The 21,085-nt window shown below is 34.6% G+C and overlaps 1 protein-coding gene across 1 annotated transcript in view; it reads left to right on the top strand.

Annotated features, from left to right (window-relative positions):
• The window catches only part of LOC132724931 (fibrillin-2-like), a gene marked incomplete at its 3' end in the record, with an annotated part of 85,709 nt that overhangs the window by 46,619 nt on the left and 18,005 nt on the right, over positions 1 to 21,085 (top strand). The window contains 14 exon segments of the mRNA XM_060709918.1: positions 8,790 to 8,909; positions 9,470 to 9,592; positions 10,120 to 10,239; positions 11,066 to 11,191; positions 11,904 to 12,053; positions 12,605 to 12,658; positions 13,513 to 13,638; positions 14,388 to 14,416; positions 14,418 to 14,511; positions 16,148 to 16,267; positions 16,819 to 16,947; positions 17,736 to 17,846; positions 18,155 to 18,257; positions 20,582 to 20,772. Of these exon segments, the coding sequence (XP_060565901.1) occupies positions 8,790 to 8,909; positions 9,470 to 9,592; positions 10,120 to 10,239; positions 11,066 to 11,191; positions 11,904 to 12,053; positions 12,605 to 12,658; positions 13,513 to 13,638; positions 14,388 to 14,416; positions 14,418 to 14,511; positions 16,148 to 16,267; positions 16,819 to 16,947; positions 17,736 to 17,846; positions 18,155 to 18,257; positions 20,582 to 20,772 (1,596 nt within the window).

Here is a 21,085-nt window from a genome sequence, read left to right as displayed (position 1 = left end):
TTTTTTAAAATTCCCTGTCAAAAAACATATAAAAAAACCCGGTTTATATTTACCCAATTTTTTTAATGTGAAAAAATTTTTAAAATTGGAAATTTTGGATCATCACTTTGAAAATCTTTGAAAAAAAAGGGAAAAAGGGGGAAATTTTTTAAAAAAAATGAATTTAATTTTTGTGCCTTGTAAAAAATTTTCCCTTAAAATAATTTAAAATTTTTTTACAATAAGTGTAAAAAAATCTGTACAGAATCTTTAAATTTTTTATATTTAGTTTTTAAGGGAGGTATGCTTAGACCCCGGCGGGTGTCAAAATGGAAAATGTGTAAACATGGGTTCTTTCCCAGATGTGATGTCTTCCCGGGATATCTTTTTTGAATTAACGGGGCCGAAGATGTTTTGGGGTTAAGTCCCGACTTTTAGGGTAAATATAAAATTGGGGGTTTCTAAAATAAGTTTAATTAAAAATGAGACCTTTCAGGGAAAGGCAATATTTATTTGTTTTTTGACAAAAATTTTATAAAATTTTTCCCCCATAGAAATTTTTTTACTTAGAAATTAATATATCCTTTTCCATTTTGGACTTTGGGAATACAGTCAAACTTGTATTAAAGCCCCAAAGGGGAAACACCTTTAAAACGGTTCGCTTAAAATGAAAAATTTTAAGTGACATTTTCTTTTCCAGGAAACAGGGAAGTTTTTTAACTTACTTTTATATAAAAGGTTTTAATAAAGTAGAATGCTCCTGATGATTTAAATGTAAAAAATAAATATAAAATTTTTTTTTCCCTTAAAATAAATTTTATTTATTTTTTTCCAAGAAATTATTTAATTTCGTTCGAAGATCAATTTTTGTTTAAGCAAATACTGGTTCCATTTTTCGGTGTATTATTTATTGGGTTTAGTAAACGGAACCAATTAATTTCAACAACTATATAAGCATCGGAATACTGTGCCTATTGGTCTCTCAGTTTACAATCGCGTCCGAGTAACACTTCAATTTAACTCTTTCGGAAATTTAAACATCGGAAAAATTCCGTTGTTTGGAATGGCCACGTTGGGTAGAGGAAGCCAGTTAGGGTTCAAAGGCCAGTAAAATACTGGAAACGGAGGCCCTAAATGTAAAACCCAGGGGGGAAAAGGCAGGCAGGGGAGGAGGGGGAAATCCCTAGAGGGGACACGCCCTTTACATTTCCATTTCTTTTCCCAAAATTTTCATAGATTTGAAAAATTTAATGAGAGTTTGGGTAAATTTGTTAAAACCGAATAGTAAGTTAGATAATAAAAATTTCAGGTTAAAATGATTTAAGTAGGGGGTTTTGGCGGGTTTTTTCGGGTAAAAAATAATAGTTCTCCTTTTACACGTGGAAACCCCCCAAAAGGGGATTTTTTTCAAAGAAATCCCCATGCGGGATAATTTGCAGGGCCGTCTAACCCCTTTAAATTTTTTTGGGCAGACGAGAAAATTGCGGGGCCTTACCATTTCTATGCAAACAACAAATTTGTAGGGGAGAATATTTTAATTTAGCATTGATTGTTAAAAGGAACCCGTTGGAACTCTCCCCAATATTGTGATGTTCAATTTTTAAATTAAGTTTTAAAATTGGGGAAAATTGAAGCATGTCGAAGAGATTGCAAAGAAAAGATTTTCGACATTGAAAATGGTACTAATGCATTTTTTGATATATGCGTCTGTGTATTTGTCCAAATCACGCTGACAAAAGCTATGAGCTAATACACTATATTTTGTATAACATTAGAGAGGCCGCTGCAAGACAAGGGGGTCGTATTGCTGGCGAGAATACGTACGAGCAATTTCGTCTCCGGCAAGCTATAACACCAGCCCCCTGGAGTCAAAGATAAATAAACGCATTTGTGGTGGCGCCTGTTGCAATGAAGCCTTCGTTAACAAAAACCCCTCAAACCGTTTGAGGAAGATTAACATGTAACCCCTTTAAATTCAGGTTATCACCGTGGCCGGATTGTTAAGTTCTCACACACGTGCTAAAAATGTCCCCGGTTTCCTAAACCCGGAAATAAACACGTGGTCCGGCCCACAGTCAAATTTACACAGCCCTTCGAAAAACACACCCTAATTTTTAAAAAATAAATCCCGTAGAAAAAGGGATATTAAAATCAGCAAAAAAAAAATTAAATTGTTTTTAAACATTCGGGGGAAATACTTCTCTTTAATCAGGAATTTAGTTTAGCCCATCCCCAATTTAATGTTGGGGTTTTAAGACGATTTTTAAATATTAGAAAAAAACCAAAAGGGTTTTTTTATTCCCAAGGTTTTTTTGGATTTTTTCCCCATTAAAAATATAAGGCCCACGTGACCACAAAATTTGCCAAAAATTTCCCCCTTGGGAAAAGATTTAAACCCCCCGAACTTATACAAAATCAAAAAATTAATAAAAGAAATTGAATTGGGGTGGGTAGCGGTCCGTTTGTACATCGGCCATTGCCAAAACTAATCGTCTCCCCCTATTGGGCTTTGTCCCCAAAAAAGACACCGGGGCTGAATTTATAGGCTCATTATCACCTTATATAATCCCCTGGTGAATCATTAATTTGATTACATTGATCCTAACCTATGCACGGTACAGACACTAGTTTTGATGAAGCGGTTAAAATTATCAGAATTTGGGTCAGAATTGTTAAACTATTTTTAAAGCGGATATTTAGTGGCTTACAGATTGATCCCTATTAAACCGTCCGACTTTGAATTACTGGTTCTGCTTTAATAAAATTAACTTTTATTTTGATAAAGCTTTGCCTTTCGGGCATCAAAAAGCTGCATAACTTTTGAAAGGATTTTTTCGCGTTTTCCTTGAGTTTTAGTGGCTCTCCGTAAATTTAAAACAGGGTCAGGATTAATACATTATTATATGATGATTTTCTGGGCGCGGATATTACTTTTGAATCTTGTTTCAGAAGCAATTTCAAGATTTTTAAAACTACTTATGTCCGAGTTGGGTGTTCCACTTGCGGAAGAGAAAACAGAGGGACCGACCAGAAAGTATTAAACGTTTTAGGCCTCGAACTCGGATTCAAATAATTTATGACGGTTAAGGTTTTCCGGGAGTAAAAATCCAGGAAGGGGTTGTCTTAAAAATTAGAAGAGATATTTATCTCATAAAAAAAACAACGTTGAAAAAAAATGCAGTCATTAATTGGTGTACTTAATTTTTGTTTGGGCTTATACCAATGGGCAGACCTTTTTTCACGTAGATTTAAATTGATTCTAAAGGCGGGGTTTTACAAACCTTTTAAAGGGATAAGGCTTAAAAAAGAAAAAAGGTTTGGTTTAAAATTTATGGGGTTATGTTTCTTAAAGTTTTTAAAAAGGGTTTTACCCTTATTTCATAAAAATTTACTGGGAAAGGGAATGTTTGATTTTTCTTTTTTTCCAGAAGCGCGGGGGGGGCCCAAATTTTAGGATTTGGTGAATATTTTTGGGTCATTGGGTGAAATCCCGAAAGGGCCCCCTTGAAGGGACAAAACCCGGTTTATTTTCAAATTTACTTTCTTGAATTTTTTCCCGTTTTTGGGAAAGATTATATATTTGGGGGGGATAGCTGTTGAAAAAGGAAGATTAAATTTCACTTTTGATAAAAATAGCTTTTTGTTCTTTATATTAAAAAAATTTGGGTTTCAAAGTCTTGTAGAGAAATTTAAAACTGGTACTTTTTAATACATACGTTCCCTTAAAATAAATATTTGGATAAGGTCAACTCACGTCCCCTGGGTCACCCCAAAAACGCTTTTTTATTTTTGTCTGTTTACACCCCCCGTTTCCCAATCACTCCCCCCGGAAGAGCCCCCGACCCCATCTATTTACCACTTTTTTTATGGAGCGTCTTCGGGGAAAGCAAAAACAGTTTTTAGTTCAGCAGTAGCCCCCAAATTTCGATGACGTATATAAAAATGATAAGGAAATTCAAAAAATTTAGGAAAGGGAAAAATTTAACTTCTGTTGGGGCCCAAATTCCCCGGTCAAATCTTTATGTTTTTATATTTATATTTTGCTTTGAGAAGGGTTTAAATCCCTAAAATCAATCATTTACTTTTTGGAAAGGAATTAACTACGTTCATAAAATCCTGGGTTTTAAAAGATTTTTTTAATAAGTTTTTAGGTTAACAAATTTATTAGAGGGGGTCGAAAAAGAAAGACCTCGCAAGATTTACGGGCCCCTCTTAAAATAAATGTATTAAAAAAAATATCCCTTAAATTTTTACACCCCTTTTGTTATGATAATTTAAAACCAAAATTTTTGAGAAACTGTTAAACGGCTTTTTTTTGGCCCTTTTTTTCGTGTCATTTGAACTTACAGTTCAAGTTTTTTAAATTTTGGGCCCTTTTCCCAATTTTTGGGCTTAACGATTTTTACCTTTGAAGAGTAAACAGAAAAATCGTTTATCTTCTTCGCCATTAAAAAACAACCAATTTATGGTAACCCAAAGCTATAAATAAGCTGCCTGGGAAAATATTGAAGGGGTTTATTTTCCGTCCCCGAGTTTACTAGAATTTTTAAAGACCGATAAAAAGGTTTTTTCAATTTGTTTTGTCAAAAAAAGGAGAAACCAAATTTTGAGGTCAAATTTTCTCGTGCCTTTTTTGCTAGCTTTTGATAAGCCCCGTTTCGACCCGGTTTTCCCGGACACCAGTTTGGGGATTGGTCGGGCGACTGACGGGGTTATCGGGGTTTACCCTCAGATGCCTTTAAAAAAAATTGGGTTCGTTTGGCCCTCTACTTTTTTAAGCTGTAATGTACGTTAATTTTTTCAACCTGATTCTATTTTTTTCAGATGTCTGGGTTTAGGCCGATTCGTTGCCGTTTTGGGGGCCGGGGTTACGCATCTGCCCTTTTCCCAAGGGGAAATTTAAAGATCGAGGGTTGTTCCCATTGGATGTGGGGGGAAAAAGAGGTTGGTTGGTGGGGATTGAGGCGTACTTAAATTTGCAGGTTTTATTTTTCCTCAGAAAAAATTTGGAAATTATTAATTTGGGGGGAAACGACTTGAATCTTTTTAAAACACCCGACATAAAAAATTTCCCATAAACGGGATCGCCCATTTACGGGATGCCTTTTTTGACACCCCTTCCCCCTTTGGTGGATGGGTATCCTCCACGAACTTGGCCGGAAAAATGGGAAAACAAGCCCTTAAACTTTAAAGAGAAAGTGTTTTAATCAATTAGGTGAAGAATTGTCATTGAGTCTGGGGAGGGGGCGTTTTTACCACTGGGGATTAATGACGCCTGTTTCTTTCCGCCCTTGTGGTTATCCATTAAACATTGTTAGGCTTGGGTTTATTTTAGACTATTTGAAAGATGCAATTGTTGAAAATTTATAAATTAAGTGTTCATCGCTATTTTTTTGGGATATAAATTTTTTGTGTTCAAAATTTACTGTGGCGGGAAAAAAATTATGACTATCGGGAGGCGGCCGTCTGGTTAACAATCTTGTCTACGGTCTTAACTATTACCGTGTATTTAATCAGCGTTAATATTATAAATTTATATCTTTGGCGTTTAAACTTCTAAATTGTTTGTGTCTGGTAAAGTAGGTCAGTGTATGTGTGTCGGTATTAAGTGTGACACAGTGTATGTGTCGGTATTAAGTGTGACACAGTGTATGTGTCGGATAATAAGGTATGACACATGTTATGTGTCGGTATAAAGTGTGACACAGTGTATGTGTCGGTATTAAAGTGTGACACAGTGTATGTGTCGGTTATAATGTGTGACACAAGTGTTTTGGTGTCAGGTAACCAGATATTGCTTCTAGTGCTTTGGTAATATCTGTGTGTTTGTAATCGGTATTTCGTACTTCAGGCTCCGTGATGCTTCTGGTAGTTTTCATTATTTTTACGGTTATCGGTAGGATAATGGAAGGTATCAGTGTTTGTCAGCTGGTCCGTGTTGATGTACTTATTATTTTGGCTCCGTGGCTTTGCCGGTACCCGATATTTATTATATGGTTATCCGTACGATAATGGAAGGTGTCGGTCTTTGCAATTTTTTCTTTATTGGGAATTAACCAATAAGCACTGGTTTAAACATAAGTGAAAAAGTTTTCTTTTAAATTTTTGGGGGAATCTTTTTGGTCAAAAAATTAAGAAAACATTTTCGTTCTAGCCCCCTTTCCCGGTTTCGGCTACTTTTTTTCCCAAAAAAACCACTTTTGGTTACCCAGTTGTTTTTTCTCAAAGGGGCCAAAATTTTCCCCAAAAAACATAAATAAAAACTTAAATTTAATTTTTTAAATAGTAAACATTTTTTTAAATTTGTCCCAATGTTGTTTTTTTTCTTTTTTTCGGGGTAAAAAAAAAATTAAAATTTTTTTTCCCCCTTTAAAAATAAATTTCCTTTTTTTTTTTAAAGGAAATTTTTTAAATCTCTTTTGAAAGAGTTTTTTTTTTTACAAATCAGGGTTCCTTTTCGGTGATTATTTATTTAGGTGAAAAACCCGGAAAAACAATATAAACTCCTCAAACAACTATATAAGCACGTGAAAACTCGTGCATCGGTCTCTCAGTTTACAACTCGCTGTCCGAGTACACTTCAAATTAACTCCCCACCCGCCACACCCCAATGTTTATGATTTATAAATATGTTTGTGATTTATAAATTTGTTGTTCTTTTTGTACTGTCAGTATAAATAATGAAATTGGTTTATTTTATAAGTTCGTGCTAAAAGGTTTTTTACGCATTAGTACATATGATTTTTCAAAGTTTGAATTACTGATAAATAGTCAAATTATCTTTCCAAGATAAAAATCATTTGTAAGAATGGTTGGTGAACAATTTAACTGTTTTCTGGTAGTTCTTATATTACAGATACTTCCATGGCACTGACACTTTGACAAGGCGATCCTTCTGCACGATCAGTCAATGTAAAGCAATCTACACAATGTACCTCTCGACGGAAAAACCATACTTGGCAATAAGGGAGAAGACCAAACTTCAGGGATCGTCAATGTTTAGACTGTAACTGTAACTGTATCTGTGTATTGTTTTCTCCTAATATGTTTCATTTAATCGCGGGTTACATGTGTTTTTGTGTAGAGCTGAGAGACTCTAATAGTGACATGGAAGTTGTTTAATGCCGGAAGTATAGTGAACATTTTACATTAATTTTAAATCGTGAAGATGTTATGAAGTTGCTTTGATTCTATACATGTGTTATTTGTTTGTACTCCTTAGAATCAAGTATACAATGTCACTCATATTATGCCTGGGAAAAAAATTATGTCGATCGGGAGGCGGCCGTCTGGTTAACAATCTTGTCTACGGTCTTAACTATTACCGTGTATTTAATCAGCGTTAATATTATAAATTTATATCTTTGGCGTTTAAACTTCTAAATTGTTTGTGTCTGGTAAAGTAGGTCAGTGTATGTGTCGGTATTAAGTGTGACACAGTGTATGTGTCGGTATTAAGTGTGACACAGTGTATGTGTCGGATAAAGTATGACACAGTGTATGTGTCGGTATAAAGTGTGACACAGTGTATGTGTCGGTATAAAGTGTGACACAGTGTATGTGTCGGTATAATGTGTGACACAAGTGTTTTGTGTCAGGTAACCAGATATTGCTCTAGTGCTTTGGTAATATCTGTGTGTTTGTAATCGGTATTCGTACTTCAGGCTCCGTGATGCTTCTGGTAGTTTTCATTATTTTACGGTTATCGGTAGGATAATGGAAGGTATCAGTGGTTGTCAGCTGGTCCGTGTTGATGTACTATTATTTTGGCTCCGTGGCTTTGCCAGTACCCGATATTATTATATGGTTATCCGTACGATAATGGAAGGTGTCGGTCTTTGTCAATTAGTTCGTATTGGTATACCAATAAGACACTGGTAAACATAAGTGACTAGTATTCTGTTAATGTTTGGCAATCTGTTGGTCAATAAATATGACTAACATTTTCGTTCTAGCCTCCTTCCGGTCGGCATACGTTTTTTCCCAAACTAAAACCACGTTGGTTATCCACGTTGTTTTTCTCGAGTGGCCATAATTTCCCAAAACATAAATACAAACTTGAATTTATTTTCTAAATAGTAAACATTTTATTAATGTACCATGTTGTTGTTTTCTCTTTTTCTGGTAACAAAATAACTTTCTGATATTAATTGACAAAACAGTTTTAATCCATTACGAACATGTTTGACATTTTTCTAGAATTTTTAAACTTTTTTGTTTTTCCTTGTCTCCAACACGAAGACCCTAATAAGTGAAGATGCTGTCTGTTGTGCTTTTTCATTTGAAATAAACAAACTACATCTAATTGTAACGATTAATTTAATTGCTGATCAAGTTCAAGGTCAATTCCATGCAGACTAAATATCAACAGCAAAGTGTATAAACCATCTGAGTAGGGGCGAGCGCTGCATTGTTTTATCAATATTATTGGATAATACACGTCACGCGTATACTTACCTTCATTTGCATACGCTTAAACGGTTTTGGAAATAGAGTTTTTCACACATATATATGTTGTGTTTTGATTGTTGACACTTGTAACATTACAAGGCGGCGTTCTCCTAAAACACAATTACTTGACAGGTAAAAGTGGTTGTTTAATGAAGATTGATCTGAATTAGGTGACTAATTAGCAGTCGCTGGTCGCATTGAGCAAAAGTCACTTGATACATTAAAGATATAGAGAGAAAATGATCGGGGGGATTTAAAGTGGTCGCATAAGACAAAAGTGGCTTAATACACGTGATAACATGGGCAAGTTAGACTGTATAATTATATAATACAAGTTTCTTTGTATGTGTTATTTTCAGACCAAGATGAATGTTTGACTAGAGATGTTTGTGGGGATGGTACCTGTGCCAATACTGAAGGCAGCTTTAAATGTACATGTAACAATGGGTTTGAGCCGGGCCCACAAGAAATATGTGAAGGTAGTTACAATAAACAGTTTGATTATTTCATTTTTGAATTATATCTGATTTTCTATTATAGTTTAAGCAGAAGTAGTGATATCATTTTGCAAGTAAAGAGCAAGACCAGCTTACACATTGGTGTAGACTAGCCTGCATCTCTTGGTGGATACTCTTGCCAGATTTGCAATTAATAAAGACAAATGTATGTCACAAATTCACCTGGATAAAATGTATATTTGTTGGGTGGTAAGTCATGCTGACAATGTTATAGTTGACAACTTACCTAATGCTTTAATGGTGAAGGCAGACCTTTAGTACATTGTTGTGCATTATGTAAGACATAATCTGAAAAGACTGCAAAAGTTAGGTTGATAGTTACCTCACATGGAAACATCCAAACTCTCTGACAGGATTTGAACCCATAGTTGTGAGAGTGAAGTGATTTGAAGTCATTCACCTTAACTACTCAGCCACAGATAAAAGGGTTTATCTGGAAATTTATCTGGAACTTCATAGACCATGTATGATGAAGACATTAATGTAATGCTTATACCCGGTACATGTATTTGTTCTTACAGATATAGATGAGTGTTCCGGACCACTGAATCAGTGTGCTTTCCGATGTTTCAACACTAAAGGGTCATTCCGGTGCATTTGTCCAATGGGATATCAGGTAGCTTCCGATGGCAAACACTGTGAAGGTAATGTTTTGTTTTAAGGCTGACAAAATATGACATAATTTAGATTTCGTATCAGTAATTATATTGAATTCAAAGGCAAAGGTTGCTATGTTGACAATGAAATTCATGAAATCTTATGAAACAGTAATTCATATCAACTTTAAGATTATTCATTTTATTTTAAGAAACACTTGAAAAACAAATATTTTCTTTTCTTTTCTTTTTAACACGTTCATGTCATACTGTAAATTGTTCATTTTACTCAAAAAGAGCAACATTTTGCGCCAAATCTAATTTATCTGAAGTTTCAAGGGATCAACCCTCTTTTTTATGGAGTTTGTTTTTAATCTTTTAAATGTTTTACAACGAATAAGATGCTATAAGATGCAAAACTCTAATGAAATTGTAAATTTATATAACTTTTATCTCCTACCAAAGTATTTTCAATTATTTTCAATAAAATTGATTTAATAACCAGCTCAGGATCATTTTAATGAAGGAATAAACTGTTTTATGTAATGAACACTATATAAATTATTACATTTCAGACGTAGATGAGTGTTCCACACCTGCCAATAAATGCAGATATGCATGTAAGAACTTGATTGGCTCATTTATGTGTATTTGTCCTGAAGGCTTCAGAGAAACTGGCAGAGATCAGTGTACAGGTAATAGCCATCTCTTTTAATTTAACACTTGAAAAAAAAAGAAGATAAAGACATGCCATGGATGGATTTTAGATATTTTATCACAGATTTACACATTAATATCAAAATTACATTTGCTGTTGTGGGATCTTCTCTTTTCAAGATTGTTCAAACTTAATTAAATTTCACCTTCCTTTTGATATTGATACATGATAATCTTCACATGATGATAACTAGAGTGGAAGGACCAATCTATTTTCTCTTGATTATTCTATTTTACACACAATTGACACATAATAGCCCTTTTTAACATACATTTTCCCGAATTGACATATAATTGCCCTATTTTGTGCATAACTTCCTTATTTACCACATGGATGTCCTAATGACTTATAATTTACTATGACACAATATTTATCTGATATAAATGTGATTTACTGTTCAAACCTATTCAGTACCTACAATGTACATGTATTTTAAAATGGTTTACTTATTAAACATATCATTTATCTATTTGATACATGATTCATCTAAATAGCACATGATTTATTATCAATAACACATTATTTCTTATAAATAACACATGATTTCTTATAAATTACACATGATTTCTTATAATTAACACATGATTTATCTATCATGATAATCATATGAATTATGTAATAATCAAACATTTCAAAACTGTTGGAAGTAGTAAAATATCCATAGACTACATTTAGCAGCCAAAAATCCTTTCTTTTCAGTACATTTGCCATACTTAATTTATGTTGTTTTATGTTGAAAAAGACAAGCAATTGTACATGATTTACTGTAGTTAATTGGTAGAGCACATAATTTATTTATACAGATATAGATGAATGTAGAGAGAACCGAGATTTGTGTAAGCCTGGATTTTGTCGGAATGCACAGGGTGGTTACAGATGTAATTGTCCTCGAGGTTACAGACCAAGTACAGATGGGAAACGGTGTGAGGGTAATGGCTGTTTTGTGATCATAGAATATGTCTGAGTAGTATGATACATTCAATGACATTGGTAGTACTTGTTAGTTATCCAGGTAAACAAGTTGGCAGACTGACTGCCGAGATTTGACCAAAAAGATGTCCCCTACCCTCCTCCCCCCCCCCCAAAAAAAAATAAAAAATAAAAAAGGATTACATTATTGTTATCTTTAAGAAAACATGTTAGGTAATTATTATAGTGAAAACTCATTGTTTGCAAGGTGTGAGAACATCTCAAAATTTATTTCTGTTTTTACATGTATAAGTAACTGCTTGTTATTTTGTGTGCATCAATTAATATAACTTATTTGTATAAAGTTTTATCCAGATGAAGGTCCAAGAGGACTGAAACTGGTCTAAAAATAAAATTAAAAGCATTCAACTCCATAGCCTTAGCATAACTTTTTAGTTTCCAATTTAATCCTTAGCCTGCAGGAATAGAAAGTCATGATACTTAACTCTTCTACAATAGTAAATTCCTGACATTCTTAGATATGTCCCAGTAAAATACTCTGTAATTGTACATTTATTTCTTTAGCAGCGGATGTTTTCATTTGTATAACTCAGCAACCTCATTATAATTGCAAAATCAAGTGCTTGTTTTTAGACATCAAAGTATTTTGACGTATTTATAAAATGCAGCTTTAATTTAAGCTATATGACCTATGACCTATCATTTCTATAGATCATAGAGAGGATTATTGCTACATGGAGTTGATATCTGGCAGATGTAGACCTTCTAGAGATACTCCACGGTCCACACACACCAGTTGTTGCTGTGGTGGTGGTAAAGCATGGGGTCGGAGGTGTGAAATCTGCCCACAACCTGGAACTGGTAGGCATTATATTACTATTGTAACCATTGTTTAGTTATTGGTTTATGTTGAGTTCTGTAGGGGGCTTAGTGGCTGAGTGGTTAAAGTTCTTTACTTTATGCTACTTGCCCTTTACCACAGTTCTGTGGGTTCAAATCCTGCCAGGGACTTTGGATTCTTTTATATGAGGAAGCTATTCATCCAGCTAGCTTACAGAATGTTGATATTTCTACTTAAGTGCCTATTTGTGTGTGGAATAATTCAAAAGGGGGCACCAAAGTCTTCAGCCACCAGAAGCTGGAAAGTTACCATTATAATGACCTATTCTATGATAATGTGATGTAAAACCCAACCAAAAACAAAATGTTAAGTTCTTCATACACAAATGCACATTTGTAACGTTTTTATTATTTTTGTTGTTGTTGTTTATTCATTACATGTCTGTTACAAAACTGACAAATATATTTTACCAACAATTCTTTTCATAATTATACATGTAGTACATGACTTGTAGTAGTTGGTTTGCAGGAAATTGGTAATTAGTTATCTAATAATTTTTACTGTATTTCAGCGGAATACAAAAGTCTGTGTCCAAGAGGTGGAGGATATGATCCTGATGGTACTGGTGAGTGAATAATTGCAGTGTTCATGATTGTTAATTTCATGTCAGTGTTATTAAAGGGACTTGTCTGAGGATTTTTTACATTGTGGAACTAGGAATAATTTTAGAGATATATGTCCCATTTGATGTTGATCTAGACCCATAAACTTTGTGCAAAATAATTCAGATCATTTGATCTGGTTTTCCAGAAAAATTATTCATATTAAAACTGACCTCATATTTAAAAGTGTTGCAATGCTTTTCACCCAAAGCGGACAAAGAAATGCACAAAAATACATTTTTAAATATTGAACCGTCTTTGCATATCTGACTATTTTATGTGCACTAGCTCATTTTTTTTAAGAAATTCACATTTTATGTTTTAGGTTTTTAGACCTCAGTGGAGTCCCTTTAATAAAGGTGTACAAGAACAGTTTTATAGCTCTTGTTGACCATTTGTATAACATTTCAGTTTCTTTTGATATAAATAGTTTATTTATTAAAGAGCTAAATGAACAAAAGGTGTTCAGGCTTTCAAATTTTATTCAAAACTATTAAGTTAACGTAATACATGTAGTTAGTTATCTGTTTAGAATACCCTGCACCTTTAAAAGCATTTTCCGTAACTGTAAGCTCTTCAAGCTTGTACTTATATTTGTTTAACGCTTTTAATGAAAAGATGATCTCTCAGGGACTAAGTTAAAAAAAGAAAAACAACAAGCAGTCCAGTCGGAGGAAAAACAAACAGTCATTGGTCAATTTCAAATGAGCAGTCAATCAGAGGCTAAGAATTTGGACCGGATCTCAGTTTGAACATTTTTTAAAAATATCTAGCACAGATTTATACTGAACACAATGTATTAAATGACTTTTTACAGATATTGATGAGTGCCGTATGTACCCAAATCTATGTCAGAATGGCAGATGTTTGAATACTGCAGGATCTTATAGATGTGTCTGTACACAAGGCTATAAATCTGACAGTGTTACTGGACAGTGTGTTGGTATGTAGTTAGTATAACATTCGATATGTGCTGAGAAGTATGTAGATGTCATGTTATCTTCCTATAAGAATGTGCATGGAATATAAAGGTTGACAAACAGATCTTTATTAGAAAACAGGTTTCATTGTCATGTTATCTACAGACTGGTCTTATTGGTCTGATAATCAACAGTTTGGTCTGAAAATCTTAAGACTGGTCTGATAATTTACCATCTGGTCTGAATGACTATAGATTGGTTTTATAATCCTGATACTAATTCTACAGTCTGGTCTGATTATCTACAGTCTGGTCTGATAATCTACAGTCTGGTCTGATAATCTACAGTCTGGTCTGATAATCTACAGTCTGGTCTGATAATCTACAGTCTAGTCTGATACTCTACAGTCTGGTCTGATAATCTACAGTCTGGTCTGATAATCTACAGTCTGGTCTGATAATCTACAGTCTGGTCTGATAATCTACAGTCTGGTCTGATAATCTACAGTCTGGTCTGATAATCTACAGTCTGGTCTGATAATCTACAGTCTAGTCTAATAATCTACAGTCTGGTCTGATAGTCAACATAACTTGTATTTTAAAGACATATCAGATAATCTTCTTACTGATCTTTTGATCTGCAGACTAAAATTTAAAGAATGGTATTGCATTCTGCAGACAGATTGGCAATCTATTAATGTCTTCTTTTGTTCAAGCTCATGAAAGAATTCTATTTTGATGTCATGACACTAGCTAACAATTTTGTGTTACAGATATGAATGAATGTGAAGATGGTCAAGCTTTCGTGCACACATTTGTGTCAGAATACAGAAGGTTCTTACAGGTGTACTTGTCGCCCAGGTTACGTCCTTAACATGGATGGGAGAACATGTAGAGGTGAGAACTTTTGCTTTCATTTAAAACAAATGTATTTGAATAAAGGAATCTACTGAGGACTTCAAAGTTAAAAAAAAGACAAAACACGAATTTGTATTTGAAAATCAAAGTTTTTTTGTAGCAAATTATCTGAATTTTGCACTCCAAACATACATCAAATGGTACATAAATCTCAATAAAAACGTTTTTTGTATACCCCTCCCACCCCCCCCCCCCCATGTCAAGGAAAACCTTAGTGGATTTCCTTTAAGCTTGATAAGATATCAAGTTATAGTTTGTTTTTGTACCACTCCCAAGTCAACTTTTGGCAACTAATACAGTGCAGTTGCCATACTAGGAAACAGGGTTTTGATTCTGTATTGCCCAGACCTACATGTACAATACATTGGTTTAGAGGCCAGTAAATTAACCCCTAGGCCACTGTTACCTTTAGTTTTCCCGTGTTCATATAGTTTAACAAAAAACTGATTGAAATGCTTTTGAAAAAAATCACATTTTTATACTTACTGGTTTACAAATGTTGAAAAGTTGTTTAAGTTGGGTCTAACATTAAATCAGTCATGAATATTTGTTTGATATCAAAGTTTCAATGAAAGTAAGAAATAAACAGCAAGCCTTGCTGCATACATGCCATAACGTCCCGGATGCCCGGGATTGTCCCGGAAATCGGATGTCTGTCCCGGAGATGTCCCGGGCATCGATTTGATCCCGGAAAAAAAAATCATGATATTTTGCAAAATTTTCATAAATTTTCTTAAATCAAATCTCGCACATTTCACCTCTCGATCGTAAAACATATTCTGACCTGGTACACATAATACACAGGAACGTTGACACTTACAAGTTTACAATATACAGCCCCCCAATTATCGACTGTCGATTCCCCTCGGCAATAGCTTTCTTCATGCATCGGCAATTAACATTCTCTGTTGAATTCGGCAGCGTTTAATGGTCGGGTTAATTAATTACGGCCCTTAACAATTATCGTTAATCCCCGATAATCATTAATTTTTAGATCAATCGCTAAATTGCCGAAAGTCTAATTATTACAAACAATGTAAATATATCTATCAAATAAAAAATTAAAGGTGTCAAATAAATCACCTTGCTGTGTTTGTTTTTATGACTGGAAGAATTGCATTACGTGACATGTAGTAATTATCACGACTTTAAGATATAACGGGTGAACAACATGGCTGCGCCCATTCACCGGGTTTATAACTTACAACTTACTTGCTTTTAGGGAATAATAAATGAAATAAAGAAATACTATAAAATGATAAATATGTCGACCTAAAAGACTACTTATAAAACTAGTAAGTTAACTGTTTATCATTAAAATTCAGGAGAAAGTCGTCCTAATTTAATAACGTTATACGATTGACACCCCCCCCCCTTTTCCACAACTGCCTACACATCCATTATTGCCGCGATGAAAAGTGTCCCGGAAAGCTGTCCAAAAATTATGGCATGTATGCCTTGCTGTTTATTCTTTAATTGCTTTCTTTTTAATTGCAGTTTGAATTATCTGCAGTGTATTTCACAGACCTAAAGGTTTTATTTTGCAAGTTAATTAGCAAATACTGTATTTGTGCTTTACTTATATTTGTGCATTATTATGACCTTTATGTTACAGACATAGACGAGTGTGCCACTGGACAGCACAACTGCCCACATGAATGTACAAACACTGAGGGAGGATTTGACTGTGGATGTCCTGAGGGTTACACACAGGACAGGAATAAACAGTGTATAGGTACTGTATTAGTTATAAACATGAGGAATATTTTCATTCTCTTGCAATGATCAGTATTCTCCCCTCTGTGGGAAATAGTACATGGTCCAGTGTTCAGCTATTTGGGAGGTTCCAGGTTAAAGCCCAGTCAAAGAGTAAGCAAGTAACATTTTTTTACTTCATCTAGTTATGAATGAACGGAAAGGGTGGTTTATTGTGGGTTGCCGTTAGTGGAATGAATGACACACAAGAGTTTCCTTTTAACATATGTAAAAAGGCATTGCCTCTTAAGTGATAAGGTCATACTTTAAATTTACATTGTATGTGAATTGTCAAATTTTTCCTCATATTTCCTTAAATTTTCTGTAGGAAAATCTTAGCTTTTCAAACACTGGCAATTCAATCAATTCAGTTTTTCTAATATTATTATATTTTGTATATATATTTTAATTTTGAAATCTCTTTGTAATGATAGTGGTCACCTTTAAATTCATTTCAGGACAAAGCTTTATATATTTCATACATTATAGATTATAGCAGTGCTAATTGTTTCATTTTGTTATTATCTTTAGATATTGATGAGTGTTCAGAACAGCGCCATCTATGTTCCCCTGGTGGTCAATGTAGGAATACAAAGGGAGGCTACATGTGTGTATGTAACCGAGGGTACAAACTGGATTCCACTGGACAAAAATGTATAGGTAATATATTCACATACCATTCTCAGTTCTTCCTTTGTAAGATGATACTTCATTATTTTAGCCTAGTTACTCAAGACTCTCTACTTTTGGATATTATATGAAATGTTTAAAGTAGATGCACTGATTTAAAGTCATGATAACACTTGAAGGTCAAATGTAGACCACAAGGTCATATGTTCACCACAAGGTCATATGTTCACCACAAGGTCATATGTTCACCACAAGGTCATATGTTCACCACAAGGTCATATGTACACCACAAGGTCATAATTACACCACAAGGTCATATGTACACCACAAAGTCATATGTACACCACAAGGTCATATGAACACCACAGTCTTATGTATACTACAAGGCCATATGTACACCACAAGGTCATATGTACACCACAAGGTCATATGTACACTACAAAGTCATATGTACACCACAAGGTCATATATACACCACAAGGCAAAATGTTAACCACAAGGTCATATGTTCACCTCAAGGTCAAATATACACCAGAAGGTCATATGTACACCACAATGTCATATACACAACACAAGGTCATATGTACCTCTCAAGATCAAATGTACACCACAAGCTCATATATATGCATACAGAGTGATACAATATATGCAGTAGGAACATTCAAGTTGAAGATTACTCATTAAAATCAATACGAAGGACAGTGACAGTGCAATTACATGTAGCTGATTTTTATATAGATTTTTTGCTATATGTTTCAAATTAATTTTTTGTCAATGATTTTTTCATAAGTCTAATATTTATGGATATTTTTCTTCAGACATCAATGAGTGTGAAGATGGCCATTGTGAAAACTTATGTGAAAATAGTGAAGGTGGATTTTTCTGTGGATGTCCAGAGGGTTACACAGAATACTTGTTACAGTGTGTTGGTATGTAAAACTATGTAGTAAAATAGGCAATTTGAGCTTGAATAACCCCGTAATCTTCTGAAAGTGAGTGATTAGTCTTTGCAACCAGTATAGAGCTAAGACAACCACTACTTGCATGCAGTCTGATCTTTCCTTCTCAGTTTTGTCAGGTTGTCATTTAGGAATGTGTAAGATTTGACTGTAAGATTTAACTATCAATACTGTAAATTTTTAACAAGTCTTGTCTAAATTATTATAAGTTTTGTTTTTGATGACATATGCATGAAAATATATACTTATGTGTATATATAAATTTTTATCTTGAACAGAGATAGATGTCTGCAATATTCAGCCATGTGTATTTGAATGTGTACCAGCTGGTGGTGAGTTTATGTGTGGATGCCCTCCTGGCTATCAGATGATTGGACAAGGGTCAGTTATGTCTAATTTGATGTTATGTGAACAAACTTTTGCTCTGTTATTGTTATTGGAATTTAGAAAGTGCTTGTGCTTCAGATATGCTTCACTTATGCTAAGAAACTGCCTGTTAATTTTTAACCAGGTTTTCAATTTTGAAAATCCTGGTTATTAGATTGGGGTATGGCGGGCGGATGGGCGGATGGGCGGATGGGCAGATGGGCGGATGGGCGGATGGGCGTCAAACGAAATTGTGTCCGCTCTGTAACTCTTCAACCCTTTGAAGAATTTTGATGAAACTTCAGACAAATGTTTACCACATCAAGATGACGTGCAGAACGCATGTTCCGCATGGCTGGCTCCAAGGTCAAGGTCACAGTGACATTAACATTGAAAATCCTGTCCGCTCTGTAACTCTTCAACCCTTTGAAGAATTTTGATGAAACTTCAGACAAATGTTTACCACATCAAGATGACGTGCAGAACGCATGTTCCGCATGGCTGGCTCCAAGGTCAAGGTCACAGTGACATTAACATTGAAAATCCTGTTTACATGATTTTAACTTGAAATTGTGTCCGCTCTGTAACTCTTCAACCCTTTGAAGAATTTTGATGAAACTTTAGACAAATGTTTACCACGACAAGATGACGTGCAGAACGCATGTTCCGCATGGCTGGCTACAAGGTCAAGGTCACAGTGACATTAACATTGAAAATCCTGTCCGCTCTGTAACTCTTCAACCCTTTGAAGAATTTTGATGAAACTTCAGACAAATGTTTACCACATCAAGATGACGTGCAGAACGCATGTTCCGCATGGCTGGCTCCAAGGTCAAGGTCACAGTGACATTAACATTGAAAATCCTGTTTACATGATTTTAACTTGAAATTGTGTCCGCTCTGTAACTCTTCAACCCTTTGAAGAATTTTGATGAAACTTTAGACAAATGTTTACCACGACAAGATGACGTGCAGAACGCATGTTCCGCATGGCTGGCTACAAGGTCAAGGTCACAGTGACATTAACATTGAAAATCCTGTCCGCTCTGTAACTCTTCAACCCTTTGAAGAATTTTGATGAAACTTCAGACAAATGTTTACCACATCAAGATGACGTGCAGAACGCATGTTCTGCATGGCTGGCTCCAAGGTCAAGGTCACAGTGACATTAACATTGAAAATCCTGTTTACATGATTTTAACTTGATTTGGCAGTCAAAGGTCATATCATCTTTGGAGGTAATTTAAAAAAGATATGATATATTATTTCATGTCTACTTTGTAACTTGTTTTTCATTATAAAGAATTATCAATATAATTATAGTGAACAAATTCTTCTGTGCTGAACTCGTCCTACATTTCTCAACGGATTTTGTTCAAACTTTCACAGAAGCTTTGTCATCAAGCACCCTGGCACATATTGTCGGGGTTTTGTGATTGGATAGTTTTTGACCTAATTATGGCCCTTTGTTTTTTTCCTTATACATAATATTATAGTGAACACTTCTTCAGTGGCAATTCCTCCTACATTATTCATGTTTTACATTGCACATAGTTACATTGTTTGTTGCTTGTATTTGTATTTCAAATACAACATATTTATCTACAATGGTGATAATTGAAAACCTGGTTTCATGGCATTGCCATGTTTCTTGTTTCTTTTATTGATTATCCATATCTTGATCAGCTTAAAGTCAGACAGAAAAAATATCTGCCAAAAGATTGTTTTCTGCCTTTTCTGGCCTTATAAAATCATGTGTTAAATAGAATACAAATATTTTTGTCATTTTACACAGAATTACATTAAACTATTTCCAAACATCTTATAAAGCTTGGCAAATGCTGACATTTGTGACACTTGCCTAGACGCATTTCATATGATTGTTTAATTTCTCCATAGTAATAATGAATTGATCGCAGTCATTGAGTCCAGTGGTCCTTTTGAAATTTTCATCAAAACAAATCAAATATTATTTTATTTGACAAGACAACTTGTGTATGATCATAATGACCTTGTGTTACATGATGTATTGATGAATGTTCTATTTTCTAAGTGGTCCAGGCTGCTGATTTCAAATCTAAAGCATTGGCCACTCATTGCTGTTGGTTTGAATTTTGATTATTTCATGTGATGAAGCTATCCAGCTAGCATATAGAAAGTTGGGAGTTCTATGTAGATGTCCCTCCATAGCTTTATTTCTGGTCTGAACCTCTACCAGCAACGTTACACAGTATCTTTAAATAGAGTGAGTTAATCCCACTCCCCATTTCCTTACCCCCACACCCCTAGATAATTATTGTATTTATCATATAATTATATGTTACTGTTATATGTTTCAGGCATTGTATACAGACTATCTCACCAGCAGATTACAGCTCCATGTTTCCACCGGGGACAGAGCTACCACATGATAATGCCCTGGGTACTGGAGAGCTACCCACAGGAGAGGGCTGTTATTCTTGTAACATTGAAGATGCTCCGCTAGATGTACCTCTGTCTAAAAGAAGTAAACGAAGTGCCAATGGAAATGGTATTAAATTTTAGTAGACATGTCACAGTTCAGAACTGTATAAGCGGTTAGCTCAAGTCTGTAGAGCCGCAGAATGGTTTTCAGAGGGTCCCTTGTTCGCATTCCAGACTGCATTTTTTTCACACCCAACGACACACGTATAAGAATTTTTTTACACATCTAGAAAGATACAATACATGTATTTGTTTTAATATTTGTGTGAATATTTTTTGTATCAACGAGCACCGTTGAAATGTTCAAGGAAGTGAATGAATCATGCCCACCCATGGATATAAAATGTAAAGACTTTAATGGAGTCATTGTACTAGCTAAT

Source organism: Ruditapes philippinarum, unplaced genomic scaffold (assembly GCF_026571515.1).
Source record: "Ruditapes philippinarum isolate M1 unplaced genomic scaffold, ASM2657151v2 ctg3854_1_1_1_1, whole genome shotgun sequence".
NCBI lineage: Eukaryota > Metazoa > Mollusca > Bivalvia > Venerida > Veneridae > Ruditapes > Ruditapes philippinarum.
This window is presented reverse-complemented; position numbering and strand designations above follow the sequence as displayed.